This window comes from Lolium rigidum, chromosome 3, assembly GCF_022539505.1.
Source record: "Lolium rigidum isolate FL_2022 chromosome 3, APGP_CSIRO_Lrig_0.1, whole genome shotgun sequence".
Classification (NCBI taxonomy): domain Eukaryota; kingdom Viridiplantae; phylum Streptophyta; class Magnoliopsida; order Poales; family Poaceae; genus Lolium; species Lolium rigidum.
This window is the reverse complement of record NC_061510.1, coordinates 114651504-114669537: the sequence shown is the minus strand read 5'-3', so window position 1 is coordinate 114669537 and position 18034 is coordinate 114651504. Positions and strand designations below refer to the sequence as shown.

Genomic DNA, 18034 nt, shown 5'->3' with positions numbered 1-18034 from the left:
GAGCGCTCTAAATAGGCCTCGAAAACCGGGGTTGGTGAAGCTTGGCTGGGCCAATGTGGGTGTGGTGAGTCAAACCGGGCGTCTAGTTTTTCCAAAGTACTAGATGGCTGTCTGTCGACTAAGCTTTTCTCATTGATGGGTCTGGAAGGACATGTCTGAAAGCTCAAACTTTTTCAAGATATATTTTTTTAGCTAAAGGCGAAGATTTGTTCAAATTGGCAGCAAAGTCCGCGTGTGCAAAATGTTCGAGAATGATAAAAGGGGAATGATGACCGACTCCTAGATCAAAGCAAGGGATAGAGTTGCTAGTCACGGTTGGTGTTGTTAGAACGAAGAAACAAACTGGCACTGAAGTGAATGGAACTTTGGAAACTTAGCTAGCACACTTGCATAACTTGATTTAGTTTTACCAAGTTTCTTTTAGGTAAACCACGTAATGAGATTCAGATCAGACACTTGGTGCCAGAGAAGGAAATTGCAAGCGAACAGATACACAATTATATAGTGCCATCCAGATGCTACCTCCTTTGTCAAAATTCTTCGCAACCTTTCGGGCGTTGCTTAGTTTTTACAAACTCGACTCCGGCAAGAAGGCTAAAAACTACAATAAGACGTAGCAAGAGCACCAAATGCTACGGGTGGTGACTCTATTCAGCATCATCATCACTGTTTTCCAAGTCTTCGCCATACACCAATTCATCAATTTCTTCTTCCTCCTCATCAGACAGGGTTGAGACAGAATCCTGCGTCTTCACTGATAGATCTTTCGCATCCTTGTCGACCTGGGCAAAGTGAAATACATGATCATTTTACCATTAACTGAAGCGACTATAGACTTATTTTCAGCCTTATAAATTGATCAAAACCTGAGCGATTATCAGGCGAAGACGACCAGAAAGCTTCAGTAAATCCTCAGTTGCTGCATATCTCTCTGCACACATCTGAAGCAGAAAAGAATGGTCAGTTCTACATTTTGTTTTCTTTGGCCTATTTTCAAATTTACATGATTGGAGACTGGCTTGTGGGCTCGCAGTTGTAGCATCAATTTGCAAGCATCAACGAGCCCAATTTGGTTGTCCTGATCAAACTGGGCATGCCAATGCAGGTTGTATTTTTTGGCGAATTCACCGCCAAACACCCAGCAGCCAAAGGCCACATCATATTTGGCATGACAAGTGTAATGACATTAGTTGGGAGCTTACTCAGATCAATCATGAGATATAAATAAAATAATTCATTATGCCCACGAAATTATGGTGCGGCGCTGATATTGCATTTCTGCATATCACCCAAATCTGTACACTACGCTCACTCCTTTAAACCTTGAGGCCTTATCTCTGTATGCGTATTTGCACAATACTGTGCAGCGAACCTACAACTGACCTCTATCAAGTGCAGGTACAACTTGGGATCCCAAATGAAATCCATCTTTCCAGGATGACTCGGGAACTCGTGATTCGAGCTATCCAAATCTGTCTAGGGCAAACTATCATCAGCACAATCAAGTGTTTCACCTTCCAGACATCGTACTCTCTAACAACATTAGCCACAACATAATGTTGGCAAGTGAATCCTCTTCACAATAATCAGAAGGTTCAGATCGTGAGTTTGCATGTACTCAACAAAGGTGAGTACTCACCATGTACTCACGTAGAAAGAACTGATACAGCAGAGTTGGCCGCATCCACGTACGTACGAACACAGCACTGATATTTTTTACCCAAAAAAGGGAAGCAATGGTGCATGGGTGGTGATACAAACAGAATATGGACACACCCTGTACTCATCGCCACCAAATCTCCTCTAATCCCAGCAGCAAGCTACCCACTACCCAGTTCACACCCTCTTCTCTCCACTCCATCCTTCTCCCACTCGCCTGCTGGTCTGTGTTCACTCATCGCCACCAAATCTCCTCTAATTCCAGCAGCAAACATACACAGTTCACATCCTCTTCTCTCCCTTCCCTCCTTCGCACACTCACCTGCTGGTCTGCGTTCTTGCCGGCATGCAGTCCTGGCTAGTGCAGCTACTTGCTGTTCTTTCCACCTAGTGTTTGCTTGGCTGCTTGCTATTCAATTTTCTTGCTGGTTTTCTGTTGTTGCTGTATTCAATTTTCTTGCTGGTTTTCTGTTGGCTGTTTGTTGTCTATCAATTTTCTTGCTGGTTTTCTATTTTATAAAAATGCAGCATCCAGCATGTAAACACTTAATCATTTAAGATGTGTGATCAGTCCCAGTCCCAGTACCAGTCCCACTCAAACCACCAGAAGCTTGTGTGCCTGTCATGCCACATTGCCACTGCCCCAGATGCCACTCGCCCCCACTCTCCACTCCCTAGCCAGTCAGCAACAACACCAGCATACCCCGTAAGGCTGTTTCTGGAAATTGCTGTATCCATGCCCCATATCAATGTCTCAGCTCACTGCCATTGATGTGCCTTATAAAAGAGGTTACTGTGAAACTACAATAACTTTAAGTCATGGACCTTCTGAACATCAGGCGATGGCCACTGATACTCAGATTCTTGCATTTCGTTATACTTTTGTATGACAGGGCCAGGTTTGTTACTGAGCTAAACTACCCTCAATGTACTTATAGTCTTAAGTTTGAATATTTGTCATGATGGGATTAGGTTAACCATTTTTGTTCTGTAGTCCAACCTAATTAGCCATGTCGTGCAAATGGTAAAATGGGTTACCTATTTAGTTATTAGGGCTAGAAATGGTCAGCCATTGGTTATTAAGGTTCGCACCACTTAGGTAAAAATGGAGCAAACCCAAATAACCTATTGCAATTTAGGGGCTGAACCAAAAACCTAATGGGCTCCTTTTTAGGTCTGGCTAACCGAACCACTGGTTAAACGGGAACCAACTCCCATTCTTAAATATGTGATCCCCATTGTGCATCATCTTATATCAAACGGATAGAAGCAGTTGTTAATAGCACAACCCTCTATCACCAGAACACCATTTTAGTACTGGATTCAGGGAAAAAATGGCACTTAATCTTTGGCAGTCATAAAGATGCTATCTGAAGCACTAAGTTTTGTAACCATATATTTGAAAACGTCCCAGAAATTAAATAATCCCTCCGTCCCAAAATAACTTGCTCAACTTTGTCTACATACGAAAGTATATAGACTCGTTTTAGTTATAGATACATCTGCATCTAGAAATGTTGAGCAAGTTATTTTAGGACAGATGGAGTATATTTGAAAACGTCCCAAAAATATAGAACAGGTTTAGTCATCATTTTAACATACCTAGCTACATATCTAGACAATATCACTTCTCTTTGTTCGAGGGATTATGTTTTGAATGATCAACAGATCTGATAACAGAAACAAACAGGTAGTACTGGTAAGTGGTAACAAGAAATAATACCTTCTCAAGGTTGCTAATTAGTTTTTTTGGTTTCTCTGAGGAGATAAAACGACCATGAATAACCAATAAGCAGTATATCCACCGCAAAACAAGCTCGGCGCTGCCAGATCTGTGGAGAGAAACATATAAGCAATCAACAGATGATACACAGTTGTACATTGCATGCAAATGCACAGCGGTGAAAGACAGGTGTAGATTTATAAGCACCTTGATTTCCATGCAGATACAAGATTCTCTAGAAGTTTGCAAGCATCTACAGGCTTCAAAGATCTTAGATGTGCTCGAATCTGTTGAACAGAACAATATCAAAATAGTAAGAACACCCCTCTTCACATCAATGAATTAACTTTGACAGCTGCACTTATACATGGTAAAGATGCAAACAGTGCTAGAACTTTAAACTGAAACTGAGTTATCACAAACCTTCTTGCTGGGTAAATTAGAGTCAATTGGTATGCCGCTGCGACCAAACAGATCTGACAAGATTTTAGTTGCCATGTCAGGATCGCGCTCAATGCTCTGATCAATGACACCACACTCCCTAAGCATGTCTTCGATGCATATGCTGTCATCTTCAATTCTTTGCACAGGAACTAAATAAGGAAAATAGAGTTAAGTGATTGAGCTAGAAAATTCTGATAATAACAAATATTTGAAAGTAAATATAGCAAGCACTATCAGTATTCTGTGTCTTCCTAAAAAATAGTTAAACCTAAAATAATGCAACATATAGCCATGTATGACTCATTGTCATAGAATTAGTTGCTAGTCCATCCGTTCCTAGATATAAGATGTACTGGGACTTAAATTAACTCCCAAAACGTCTTATATTTAGGAACAGATGGTGTACATCATTTCATGTGAAGAACAGCAGGTTATTCCTCTGCAGTTGATTGCTGCAGACTCCAATTGGGAACAAATATTAGCGACATTTCATCACTGGTAGAAAAGGAGAAGACACGGCAAGAGATAATTTACCTCTTTTCTCTGTTAATCTTGCTGTGGTTCCAAGGTCACTATCAATCGCAAGCTTGTCACCACTCGGTTTTGTTACACCATGTTTCCTTTTCTTTTCTTGTGTATGAAGCTTCGGAAGAGGAAGGATGGCATCTTCTGCATTCGCCCGGTCTAGAGCAGTGATAGTTCCTACCAAAAGCAAACAAGATTCAGACCGAGATTCACCATCAATAACCTTTGAGTCTTCTCAAATGAAGGCAGACAATCATTTCTCTAAGGAATTCCTACCAGAATCCGCTGTTCTAAACAGGGTTTGGCCGGTTGGGCCACCAGGATATTCATATATAAATAAACAACATACAAGTTTAAATTACCACCATAGTTAATGAACACAAGTAGAATACCTTTCGTTTTAGCATATTGACCTTTCTGGGCCATGGTGGGTTGAATTGTAGGCAAGAGGACTCCATCTTCAGATACACCCAAATTAATATCCTTACCATAACAAACCAAAAGCTTATTGAACGATGGTTTCACCACAGATCCATATGCCAGAAGTACATGCGTAGAATTAGGTCCATCTATTCCTTGAAGTTTTGCGGCAAATATTGTGAAATCCTGCTTTGTTCTTGAAAGAGAAGACTCGGACAAAGCAATCTTAGTTGGCTTCTTGTTGCGCAGGTCGTCCATGCTATTCCCAGACCAGAAATAGCAGATACCAACCTCAGAAATAGCCAACACATGTATCTCTCCATTATTGGCATTAATACCTGAACACTTGCAGTCCACAAAGATTGCTGGGTGTTCCATAGAGAGTATGCAGCTTGAGCTATGAGTTTTACCACTGCCCAACCTCCAAATGGCAACATAACGTTCCCCAACTCCAGATGACAGAACATATTCACCGTTGTCACTAAAAATCATGGTTTTCACAGCCACCTAAAATGGACATGTAGCCAAAAGCAACAGGTGAGCATTTAGGGGAAAAAATACAATCAAATTCATGACAAGGTTCAGAAGAGGAACACGATAGATGAGGGCATACAAGACACACTCACCGGATGCCCAGAGAATTTTTGAATCTTCTTGTTGTCAGAAGCATCAAATGTCCTCAACTGACCAGCTGCTGTTGCTAAAACCTTTCCATCTGATGAGATCAAATACATAGCGCATTTCATTTCTTTGAACTAGAATGGAAATTGTTTGGTATGGAGCAGATAGAAGCAAAACCAAATGAATAGGCATACTTCATTTCAACATAGGAAATATACCATAGAGACAAATATAAGATCCTACAAGACCCTTCAATAAAAGGATATATATGATAATTAAAAAAAAGCATACATTTGTGCATACATCGTATTAAGCAATGGATACACATTTTAAGCTCTAACTTCACCAAAAGAAGGGATTATATACAAGCAAATGAAGGTAGCAGGACTTTCTTTATTGGATCCATGTGTCTGGTAGGTAATACTCCCTACATCCCACAAAACATGTCGGAAGCTTGTCTAAATGTGGACGTATCTAGACACCAGATAGTGACTAGATACATTCAAATTTAGACAAACTTCGGTGGGACGGAGGGGGTACTTGTGTTAGATTTCCATCTACACTTCGAATAGAACATTACAATTGTATTTTCAGAAAAGAACTTATTAGAGTAGACATTCTATTAGCAAACAACTTCAGGGTGCCAACATGATAAGATGGATAAAACATGGTCAATGAAGCTTATCTATTCGTTGACTATAAAGGTCACCGTGATCAGTCAACTATTAAACTGTTGTTAGGATCTGTAAGAGCAGTTAAACTACAGTTCAGAATTGGCTCAAGAAGAAACCACACAAGTAAATGCGAAACATCCATAGAACAGATGAAAAGGCAGCATGTGCATAATTCAGCAAATCAAACAATAGTGAAACCAAAAAAAGTGGAAAAAAGAAACAAGAAGCCTGGTTTCACCACTGACATACCTGATGACACCGCCAACGCAGATATTGCCTTGGAGGAAGATTTAAATTTCCCTGCAACAGACCCATCTGAGGGATCAATCTTACAGACCATGCCATCAGCGCCTGCTGTGTACACCGTCCGCCCAAGCCTCGAGTATGCTACTGCTGTCACACCCCTGAACATGTACAACCAACATAAGTGAACACTTCTGAGCTCAAGCTCCACAGAAATTAGGCATAGAGGGAAATAGCAAACAAGAGCCAAAACTACAGCTGCGGGTATGGGCTCGGGAAATAATTTTAGGATTTTCGTCATTGGAATGGTGCTACGAAGATCTCATACTAAAACGCGGTTTCCACAAATGAACCACGAGTGAACACTTCCGAGCTCAAGCTCCGCAGAAATTAACCCTAGAGGGAAATAGCAAACAGAAACAAAACTACAGCTGCGGGTATGGGCTCGGGAAATAATTTTACGAAGATCTCATACTAAAACGTGGTTTCCACAAATGAACCACGAGGTTCCCCTCCTAGTAGCTAGAGAGACAAAATGCACCAAAACACCAGCCATACCCAGGATGGCAGTCGCTGATCCGCCACTTCCACTGCCCCGCAGCAACATCAAGCGCGAGTACATCCCCACTGCCCGTCCCAAGCACAAGCAGCGAGCTCCCAGCCTTCCGCTTCTTCTGCTGGGCCAAAACACAAACACATGAGACGCGCACACAGAGGCGGACAGTAACAGCTCGGAAATGGGGGGGGGGGGGCGTCTCCTCACCTTGCTGGAGAGCTGCACCCACTTCATGCACGTGTAGTCGAGCGCGAGGTGGCCGCGCTTCGCCTCGGCCAGCGCGCCGGCCTCCACCGCCGGGATGTCCGCGAACTCCGTCTGCAAGTGACCGCGCGCGGCGTCCCATACCTGCGGCAGAGGCGAATCGTAGGGGTTAACGTGGAAGCGGGAACGGGGTTGGGTCGGGGTGGATGGTTCCGCACCTTGATGCGGCCGTCGCCGGAGGAGAGGGCGAGGAAGTCGGAGGCGGGGCTGAAGGAGGTGAGCAGGTCGCGGATGGTCGCTGGGGCGGGCGCCATGGGCCGCGGGTGGCGGACGGTCGCCGCGGCGGCGGGGGCGGAGGCGAGGAGGAGAAGGGTTTATGCGGCGGCGGCGGCGCGGCGGGCGAGGGTTTTCGTTCGAGCGTGTGGTCTCTGGTTGTATCTATCTGGACTCGAGCGCGTCTGAGCCGGACCGAGACGGGCTAGGGTTTTCAAGCCCAGAACCGTTTAGCCCCAGAAAAGCCATTCTGCGGCGCCGCTCCCGCCCCGTCCAACCCGCGCCGCCGCCGGAGATGGAGCCCAGCGCCGACAAGCTACGCGGCCTTCGCATCACCTCCCTGGACGACGATGAAGAGGACGACGAGCCCGAACTGCCCCACCAACCCCTGCCCGCCGCCGCCGTGGACTACGACGATGACGACGATGACGAGGAGGAGGAGGCGGAAGTCATGCTTGGTCTGCTGGAGGAGCCGAAACGCCCGGGCCTCCTCCTCCGGCACCTCTTCCCCAGCAAGGCCGGCGGCATCCCGGTGCGTGCCACACCACACGATTGTTAAAATACCAACTGACTGCCCTTAAATTGGTAGCACTGTATATACAATTCGGCCAAGGTTTTAATGTCAGGTTCTGCGAATTCCATGCAGGCCTGGTTGGATCCTGCGAACTTGCCGTCGGGCAACTCCAGCTGCTGCGGCTTCTGCGGCGAGCCCCTGCACTTCGTCCTCCAGGTGCTCCCTCTGCGCCTAGTACTAGCAGCAGCTGTACCTGTTGTTTGGATGACAACTTCGTTTTGAAACTGGGTTGGTCTCACTGTAGATCTATGCTCCGATTGGGGACAATGAGGCGGCGACGTTTCACCGCACTCTGTTCATGTTCATGTGCCCGTCCATGGAGTGCTTGCACCGGGACCAGCACGAACAGTGGACGCGCAAGCAGGGCAATCCTCGTAGAAGGTGAAGCAGAGTGCCGTGGCCGATCTGTTGTTGTTTGTTTAGACTTTAGAGCAGAGCTCAAAAACATTTTGCTGATTTTGACTGCCTGGGTGGATTGCAGTGTGAAGGTTTTCCGGTGCCAGCTGCCCCGTAGCAATGCCTTTTACTCAAGTGAAGCTCCAAAACACAATAACTCTGACAAGCCACTGTGTGCAGGAGGTAGCTTTCGTTTTGTTCTGTTGTTGTATGGTATCTTGGAGTTTCCATGCTTAATAAGTTTTGAATGACATCGCTACATTTCCTGCTTGATGTAGTAATTAACTAGTTATTATTATCCTGGAGGAAAATGTGCTTATGCCCAGCAGATCCCTTTCACTTTATCTAGCTATTACATAGATACTTTCTTGATATATGACTTAAGATTTGCTGGTTCATCTCTTCAATATGCTGAAATCTTGAAGTTCACTTGTTTATGCTGGTTTCTCCACATAGCAGCAACCTTTGCTTCTAAAGTATTCTTAAAAAAAATTATTTATCTTTTGCTTTCTGTTTTTTTTCCAAAAAAAAAACATTGATGCACTTATATTCATAGGTTGGGTGGGGTTTGCTAGATGCTTATTAATTTAGTTTATTGATGCACTTATATTCATAGGCAACAATTGTCGCTTGCTGTCAGTCAGAAACCTGTTTATATTAATAGATGGTCATATTCCATGTAAGTTCTATCGATTTCCTCCGTTTAACCGACCGTGTGTTGCCAGCTCCTCTTTGTCATTGGTGTGGTACATGGAAAGGTGATAAAATATGTGGCAGCTGCAAGAAATCACGCTACTGTTCTGAGAAGCATCAGGTATTCTTATTTCATTTTACCCATCCTATCGGTCTCTTATGTATGTTTGATTTGCGACTTTGTGCCCAGATCCTACCATTTTGTAAAAATAAAAGGTCTTCCGATACAATTTTGTCTGCCTTGGTCAAGACACCCTAAATATTCTTTTGGTAACCAAGGGCCTATTTTGGTTGAGCAATTCTACATCACTCTTTATCAGGCACTGCATTGGCGCTCTGGTCATAAAAACGATTGCCTACAGATGATCAATTCTTCCGAAGCTTCAAGTTCTGTTCTGCCAGCTGTAGGGAAAGGTGATTGTGTTTGAATGGACAATGCTATATATATGCTTGTAACTATTGAATTGTGTCTTTTATTTCTTACAGTTCCTATCTATTTGCAGTTCCTGCTAGGGCTTCCTGGCCAGAATATAAGATAACGATTGACTATGAAGCTGATTCGGATTCTGATAGCTGTGATGGAGATGAAAGCAACTCAAAGTCGTTGGTGATGCAAAAACATAGTAAACCAGATGATTTGATGCAATCGTGGATGGATCAATTTGAGGTTTTGAACTGTACATTCTCTCTCTTTTATACATTTGCTAGCATGGTAAGCCAGATGATTTGCTTATTCACTGCCATTTTGTGTAGGCTGATGCTGACAACCAGTGTTGGGCACATTTTGAAGAACGGATCTCAAGAGAACCAAAGCAAATATTGAGGTAGGCATCACTTGCATGAAGTATATCCTATGTTTAGTGATCTATTTAGTTTCATTTTGCTTGCTTCGGAAAATGGGAGCAGTTTCAAACATTGTTCCCATCACTTCGTAATTGAGTTCATTTCAGCTCTCTTGCATAGTTATCCTCAACAACTATTGTATTGGGAAATGAGTAACTTGTCTAAACTACGCAGATATTGTCGAGAACCAAATGCAAAGCCTTTGTGGGCTTTGTCAGCTGGTCGCCCATCCAATGCTGATATCCCTTCATGTGGCTACTGTAAAGGTCCACTATGCTATGAATTTCAGGTTGGTCAATATTCTATGGACCAAATTACATTTCTGATGCAACAGTGATAGCCAATGCTGCATATCCAAAAATAATAAACTCAAGAACCCTAGCTTTGTTGTGGTAATGTCCCATCATAACAGTTATAGTCAATAGGCAACAACACGGACACACAAATAATGAACTGAGGAAATGTCTCTCTGCTCTGTAAAATGTCCATCGGGCAAATACTTTGTGTATGAGCCATTATTACCATCAATTTAAAATACAGAATTCAGAAGTTAATGGTCCTAGCACTATTAGCTGTTTAATTGTTTATGCTACTAGATCAAGATGGGACATGATATAATGTATGGTTTATGCCTGTCAGTTACTGTTGATTTCTGCTTATATTGTCTTGCATGTAACTGCCCAGGAAGCAATTCATTCCCTGCTTCAAGCAATGTTGTAAATGAAATTAATTCTGGTAGACTTATGTTATGTTAAGTATTCCTTTCAACCGCAGTATGCTTATCATTACATTTCTCTCCCTCCTGTGCCTACTACATACACACTCTCATGTGATTACATATGCTTACACTCTGTACACTGTATCTCCAGATAATGCCACAGTTGCTGTATTTCTTTGGTGTGAAAAATGAACCAGACTCTCTTGATTGGGCTACAATTGTTGTGTACACGTGTCAAGGATCATGTGACCAAAACATTAGCTACAAGGAAGAATTTGCATGGGTTCAGTTATACCCTACAGCACCCTCACGGCATTAGTAATGTTTACGTAATGTCTGTTCTTCACTGCTTCAGGTTTGTAACTTGCTCATTTAATTTCTTGTTATGCTCTAGCAACTGCTGAAGCCCTCAAATCCAATTATATGGTTAATAGCACATGTGATGCATTGATAAGCAAAGTTCCGCGTGTTTCATTGGTGTATACAGCATCAGAAGTAAACTTATACTGTATTGCAGTACAAGTTTAGTGGATGCACCTAGTATGAGAAAATTTTGGAATAGGATGTTCCAAGTGGCGTGAACTTTCTTATATTCCAAGCCGAGTACCAGTAGTTAGCTGTGCCTCCAATGTCTGTAGTCTTCAGTACTGCTTGATGATGCGTGCCCTGGACTGTATATAACAAAGTTTTACTTAGTTAAAATGATGAGTCAAAATAACCAATGTGAACACTGAACAATATCGGTCGTGTAAGTGGCACCATTATTCAAAAGCTACAGATTTTCCGTGATGTTGCTTACAGTTTTCAGTTTTGTTTCTGCAAGTATTTTTGCTAATTACTGGCCACCATTGGTTTGGTCTATACGTGTTTTAGAGAATAGTTAAATCAGAAAGCACTATTTGGTGAATAGCTCTGCTTTTCCCTCTGCCTGGCGAATGTACCTTGTATATCATATAGGGGGGAGTAAAGCATACATTTAGTAGAAGATGTAGCTTTGGTGTGATGATCTGCACTGTGCTGACGATAATGGCTCCTAGTAACCTGTTGAACACTGTCTTGTCTTACCAGGGACATCATCCATGTGCATCTCAAGTTGAAGACTTGTGTTCCGAGCGAGATAGCTTAGGCTTACCTACCCGAGATTTCATAATGGGCCTTGATGTTTCCAGACCTTAATGAGCCAGCTTAACACTGTGGTCCCAAACTCTGAATGATTTGATGCTCGCTGCATTGGCTCTGGTCGGTTTTGGCCGCTATGGCCCATCTAGAACATCTGAAGACAGGTCGTTGGTCACTAGCATTAGTGTAGTATGTGTCTTTTTTTTCTTGGTTGAGACTGTTGGCTCTTTTTATATGGAATATCCTTGTCTTTTTTGGGGGTTTATGTTAAAGTCCGTAAGATCCAAAGTCCTCATTTTATTCTTCAGGTATTTTCTATACATGTAAATTGTCTAGTCTCCAGTGTTTTATATTTATCGGCTGAAATTTTGATCCTTGAAGTTAGTTAGGCTGCTCATAGTGGGAGTAACATAGGTAGTAACATCACACACCCCAAAGCATTTTGCTGACATGGCATGTCAATAAATGAAGAAAGAGAGTGGGGTGGTAACTAGCTATGTTATCATAACATCACACTTCTCAAGACAAGATGAGTCTACAATCTAATAAATATGGCATGCATGACACCACATATATGTAACTACCCACTATGAAGGTAGTAACATAGGGTAGTAACATACACCATGTTACTACTCTATGTTACTCCCCACTATGACTAGTCTTATGCAAATGAGGAGACTTTTCTGCCTTGCTCACCATTGGTCTCAGCTCGCTGGAATGCCGGTCAAAATGATGCTCAGGATGTGCGTTCAGTGTCCATGTGATCTTTATTTTGGCGACGACCGGTGAGAGTGAGGCCATGCGCAATGCTTCTACTTCCTGTTAGCAGCACGTTGGTTTGCGTTCATGGCTGCACGTCTGTTCGTAGGCGTTGCTTGCACGACCAGCCGCTGCCCAGATTTTCTGCCCTTCTGGAAACATACTCGAGACGAACCAGCGCTGCCTTTTTCCGGGAAAACATGTAGGGATGGGAAAACTCGGCACCGAAACCGCCGTCTCCTCTCGTCGTCAGCAGGAAGCGACGTGTCTACCAAACCATGTTGCCGATTCCACGGCCGGCGAGTATGCTTTTAGGCGAGTTTGTGTTTTGGCAAAAAACAACGATGATCAGCCGGCGAGTATGCTACTAGGCATTTGGCGTGCAGGCGAGGCACGGCAAGTATCCATCAGCTGGAAAGACGACGGCGAGCGGCTCGGCTCGGATCCAGCGGCCGATCATCATTGTTTTTTGCCGTGGACATGTGCCGTGCGTGGCGAGAAGGCATGGCCCCTGGCAAGGCAAGTGGCCGGCCAGAGCCAAGAGGAAACAAAACAATTCGACTTTTTTCCGTGGATACGTGCAAGTTTCAGGGCGGCACCGCGCCTGTTGACGGCGACCGGCACCGGCCGCTTACATTACAATAATGCAGATCCCTACAGTGATCGCCGGTAATCATGGGTCCATGGCGCACGACGCTGGCTGGAGGAATCACCTCTGAGATCCACCGCGAGATCTGCTGATCTGCATCACCAAGGTATCAGTGCAAAACTAGTGTCGGTTCTGGTTAATCCTAAAGTGCTGTTGCTGACTGACTGAATAGGGCCTCGTTTAAAACGTAATTCCTCTATCATTTTAAATATTTTACAGCAAAGTACTAGAGACGAATCAAAATGAATGAGTATACACGGTAAAGCGTCTTGGGATTGGTAGATCTACGAAGAAAAAGAAACTAAAATTTCTTACAGTACATTAGTGAATCGGAGTACTATCATTTTCTGGATGCATGTGAGAGGGAGGGGGGGGGGGGGGCATTGACTACTTTAACAATGCAATAAGCAGATTTCTCTAGCTGATGCTAGGCTTAGTAGATGAAGGCTCTTTTTGCAAGTACATACTTGTGTAGTCCAAGGTGATGTCACGTGGTTGGAAATTATAATTTGTGCCTCCCTGGCACCTACCCAAAGGCATGATGGATGAATGGATCCATCGGCGTAATTTTTCTTACACGGGCAAAACCTTAAAACATCTCCATCGGTGGCCTCAATAACATCTTCAATAGGTCACTGAGGGTGTTGATCATATTTTGGGCTCACACCTGTGTGTCAAATAATGTGCTAGCACAATTTCGACGTCAATAAAACCACCGGCAACCATGTATTGCCCCTACGCACAGGGTGTTGGACGGGCGTGCCGTGAAGGATGAAGGATGAAGCTGATTGGCCGAAATAAAACCTCCGATTCAATTTCATTAATGCAACTTAGGAATACATTTGTCTAAACATAGGATACGAGACCGCATATTAATGAATTTGGGGCTAAGAAAACATTGAACTTCACCTGTTAAAATGTAGTAGGGAATGTTTGATTCTTAGAGCACAAGAATAGGAAAACTGTATAATTAGAATGTCATGTCCGCTTGAATCTTACATGATTCGATTTGAAATCTACATGATATTTTCTCAAGTAGCATTTGACTTACGGAAGAAGCAAAGGAATTATAGGATAAGATGTGATTGGATCATATTCTAGGAAAATATTATAGTCATTCCTAAGGGCTCCAATTTTTCAAATCGAACATTGCATAGAGAAAAAAAAATTTATAGAACAGAAAACCTACCAAATTCTTATGGCATTTCTTTGAACTGAATAGGGCGTAATACGAGTACTGTACATGAAATAGAGCAATTCCCAGATGCGAAGGGAAGAGTTGACTACTTTATAGCTTATTCCGATGCAGATGTGTCCACGTTATACTGAACGTAGTATGAAAAACTTAGTTTTGTAATTGCGTACTTGTGTAGTCCAAGGTGATGTCACGTGGTTGAAAAATATAATTTGCACCCCGCTCTCTCTGTGATTTTCGTTACACGGGCAAAAGTGCAAAACCTTAATTTACCAGTTAAACCCTTGATTGCCGTCGCCATCCCATAGCAGGAAGCAAAAGCAAATGCAAGTACAGTGAAAGCTGCTCGACCGACACCGTCTAGCTCCTCCGAAAGCTACGCAGCAGGTTTACCTCTCATCTGACTGCCATCTGGGGCCGAGTGATACGTGGCCCCGCACGTCAGGAAAGAACTACTCTAGGTAGTTTGAACTGGGTGGGCCCAGGATGTAGACGCGGATTTAAACGTTGGAAAAAGTCACCGCGTCATGTGCTGTGCTGGTTTGCAAATTGCAATGTCCCTGCCCTGCGGCGGTGCTGGCTGGCTACAACTGGCCGGCACTGGCTCAAGTGATGACTGATGAACTTTCCCCGTTTTGACTAAACGGGTTACCGGATCTGCTGTTGCCCGTAGCTCTTCACACCAGAAGTTCACATCACGGTTTTTACCAAATGTTAGTCGCCTTGCCAATCGTTTGGCTAAGAAATGCTCCACAAATTTGACAAATTAGACCATCTCCAGTCAGCCCCCAAACCGTCCCCAAAGGGATTTGGGCGCGCCAGACAAAAAAAGATCTCACTCGCGTCTCCAAAGCAGTTCGCAGCCCGTTAAGGTGTCCGGCCGAGCTCGTCCCCGCCCCACATGAGATGCTCCGGGCACGTCGGACACAACGAAAAGCAAAGAGGGGAGTGGCGGGACCGATGCGTCAGCGGCACAGGAAAAATCCGTCACCCTCTCCCGCCAAATCGTGCCTCTGCCACCACATCGCGCCTCTCCCGCCGCGCATTTCTGTCGTACCAACACATTTGACCTATCCCGCCGATTCATTTCTCCCTCCCGCCAATGTACTCTGTTCCTCCCGCCGCCCCTACCCTCTCCCCATCCATGGCGACGTCGACAGTCCCAAAAAAAATGGCCAAGAAAGCGGCGAAGAAGCCGCCGGGCAATGAGATGAAAGAGGCGAAGGCACCCTTCGCGAAGCCGCGGAAGGCGCCGGCTCCGAAGAAGAAGCCGGAAGGCTGGACCGATGATCAGTGGCATAAAGATTGTCTGCACCAGAAGATGTCGACGGCAGAGCGAAAAAGGACGGAGGAGAACAAGGTGTTGGCGGCGCGCGCGCACCAGCACGTGTTAGCCGGGTGTATCGCTGCCACCAACGCGAGCCCATGGAGTACGTCGGCGCCGGTGTACGTACCGGGAGTTGTCTCTCCGTCGACATCCGGGGTCTACAACGACGGCCCCTCCGCCACTCCCGGGTGCATGACGCCAAACTTGTCGCCGTACTACCAGGATACGCCGCCACATGGAGGCTTCAACACCCAACTCAGTCTTCTACTCCCCGGCGTACGAGCCAGGGACCCAGCACGAGCCAGGACCACGGTGCGGACGGCGCCCCGTTCACTGGTGAAAGGACACGGATGTCGCCTAGAGGAGGGGGGTGAATAGGCGGTTTAAAACTTTTACGAGATGGGCTTAACAAATGCGGAATAAAACTAGCGTTTACTTTGTCAAGCCCACAACCTATATACTATGGTTCACGTATATGCACCAACAACTTATGCTAAGCAATATAAGCAACTAGGTGATAGCAAGATATATAACTTCAAGCACGATGGCTATCACAAAGTAAAGTGCATAAGTAAAGAGCTCAGGTATATAGATAACCGAGGCACACGGGAGACGATGATTTATCCTGAAGTTCACACTCTTGCGAGTACTAATCTCCGTTGGAGAGGTGTGGTGGCTTAGTGCTCCCGAACGCCACAAGAGGCTCACCTTGAGGTGTGGTTGCTCGATGCACACCAACGCCACAAAGGCCTCACCCCAAGATGTGGTACTCACACCACACACCGAACGCCACGAATGCGCCTCACCTTATTCTCCGGTGACCCTCGTCACAAAGGCCTAGGTCACGGTTCCACTAAGGGATTTCCTTCGAGGCGGAAATCGGGCCTTACACAAAGCTTGGGGCACGCATCCGCACCTTAATTGGAGGCTCCCAAGAAATCGCCCCAAAGGCCTCAAATCCATCTAGGGTTCCAAGAACCCAAGAGTAACAACTTTCTTGCTTTCACTTCCACGAATCACCGTGAAGAACTCAAACCGATGCACCAAATGCAATGGCAAAAACACCATAAAGATGCTCAAGTCCTTCTCTCTCAAATTCCAACAAAGCTACAAAAGTTATTGGGGGAATAAGAGAGGAAGAACAAATAAGAGGAGGAACACCAAATTTCTCCAAAATCTATATCTAGTGGATTCCCCTCACAAAGAGAGAGATTTGATTGGTAGGAATGTAGATCTAGATCTTCTCTTCCTTTTCCCTCAAAAAGATTCAAGAAGCATAGGAGGAGTAGAGGGAAAGGGGAATCTCTCAAGGTCAACAATGGTGGATAGCACAAAGGGAAAGAGGTAACAGCCCAAGGGGGAAGAAGGGGGCTTAAATACCCCCTCCCATCGAAATATGACTGTTTGGGTAGGCTCATGCCGAATTATCCGTGGCCAGATATTTGCAAAAATTCGGCCCCCAAAAAATGGCTAAGGACCAAAAAAAAACATGCCCCTAGATGGGCCCCGGATATTTCATTCGGGCCGGATAATCCGGGGTCGGATAATCCGCCCCAAACTTGGTCCAGAATATCCGCCCCCTCGAAAACTGGCAGAAACAACAAACCGAAACGGACATAACTTTAGCATCCGGACTCCGATTTTGATGATCTTGGGCTTGTTTTGAAGCTAGGAACAAGCTCTACAAGATCATGCAGGGAACTATCATAGTCCAACAAGGGATGATATAAATAAATGATGAAAGGTTTGAACTATCTAAAAAGGACACACCGGTAAAACCTCCAACCTTGAAAATGCAACAAGTTACCCGTGCAAAAATCATTCTCGATGAACTAGAGCTTGTCATTAGAATAAGCACAACCCCTAAACCATCATATGGATAAGATCCAAATAAAAACCAAGAATGATGATGCAAGGATGCAAAGGTTCGAGCTCTCTCCGAATGATACGATTGAGTTACTCACTCGAGAGCCCTCTTGATAGTACGGCAACTAAACTATAAACCGGTCTCCAACTACACCATTGAGACCATTGAGAAAGAAACCCTATCAAGAGCAAACCTTAATCTTGCGCATTCCACGTGAGCTCGATGATGATGGTCTTGACTGCAACAAAATGGAATGCCTTTTTTGATTTGTGCTTACTTGATGAAGTCATGCGAATTGCTCCCTCATACTCCACTATGGAAGAGCTTCTTCTTCAACGCATTTTCACATGTCCATAATCACCATATAGATGACAAGGTTCGAGCACGAAACCGAACCTGATTACCAGCCAGGTAGCAACGCAGACCCGTTCTTCAGCCACACCGCTATGACGTGTACCTACCCAACACACGCACCCCCCACTGAAAAATGGGCCACTCCCACCCGGTCCCGTCCATCGACCCATTAGCCCGCACGCCGGCACCAACAAATCT

General features: G+C 44.6%; 2 protein-coding genes across 2 annotated transcripts; one reads left to right on the top strand and one right to left on the bottom strand.

Moving 5' to 3' along the window:
* Positions 1-456: 456 nt before the first annotated feature.
* Positions 457-7383, bottom strand: LOC124698038 (WD repeat-containing protein 43-like). Its single transcript, XM_047230566.1, has 12 exons — positions 7288-7383; positions 7073-7213; positions 6868-6983; positions 6316-6470; positions 5398-5486; positions 4744-5278; positions 4361-4528; positions 3806-3975; positions 3590-3669; positions 3383-3491; positions 867-941; positions 457-782 (listed from the first exon to the last, which is right to left on the bottom strand). Exons 1-12 carry the CDS (start codon positions 7381-7383, stop codon positions 648-650), a joined length of 1869 nt encoding a protein of 622 aa, XP_047086522.1. The 3' UTR covers positions 457-647.
* A 235-nt stretch (positions 7384-7618) lies between these two features.
* Positions 7619-11996, top strand: LOC124698037 (programmed cell death protein 2-like). Its single transcript, XM_047230565.1, has 11 exons — positions 7619-7874; positions 7989-8072; positions 8161-8297; positions 8398-8495; positions 9038-9126; positions 9326-9419; positions 9509-9672; positions 9759-9829; positions 10023-10137; positions 10718-10921; positions 11635-11996. The coding sequence occupies exons 1-10, from the start codon at positions 7638-7640 to the stop codon at positions 10883-10885; spliced, it is 1257 nt and encodes a 418-aa protein (XP_047086521.1). The 5' UTR covers positions 7619-7637; the 3' UTR covers positions 10886-10921; positions 11635-11996.
* The last annotated feature ends 6038 nt before the right edge of the window (positions 11997-18034 follow it).

Excerpts from the sequence above, each read along its gene's own strand:
- LOC124698038 (XM_047230566.1), bottom strand. The coding sequence starts at position 7,383 with ATGGCGCCCGCCCCAGCGACCATCCGCGACCTGCTCACCTCCTTCAGC. Across the intron at positions 6,471-6,867 it reads ATCAGCGACTGCCATCCTGG|GGGTGTGACAGCAGTAGCAT; the intron begins GTATGGCTGGTG and ends GTACATGTTCAG. Across the intron at positions 3,976-4,360 it reads AAGATTAACAGAGAAAAGAG|TTCCTGTGCAAAGAATTGAA; the intron begins GTAAATTATCTC and ends TTCCTTATTTAG.
- LOC124698037 (XM_047230565.1), top strand. The coding sequence starts at position 7,638 with ATGGAGCCCAGCGCCGACAAGCTACGCGGCCTTCGCATCACCTCCCTG. Across the intron at positions 7,875-7,988 it reads GCAAGGCCGGCGGCATCCCG|GCCTGGTTGGATCCTGCGAA; the intron begins GTGCGTGCCACA and ends AATTCCATGCAG. Across the intron at positions 8,073-8,160 it reads CCCTGCACTTCGTCCTCCAG|ATCTATGCTCCGATTGGGGA; the intron begins GTGCTCCCTCTG and ends GTCTCACTGTAG.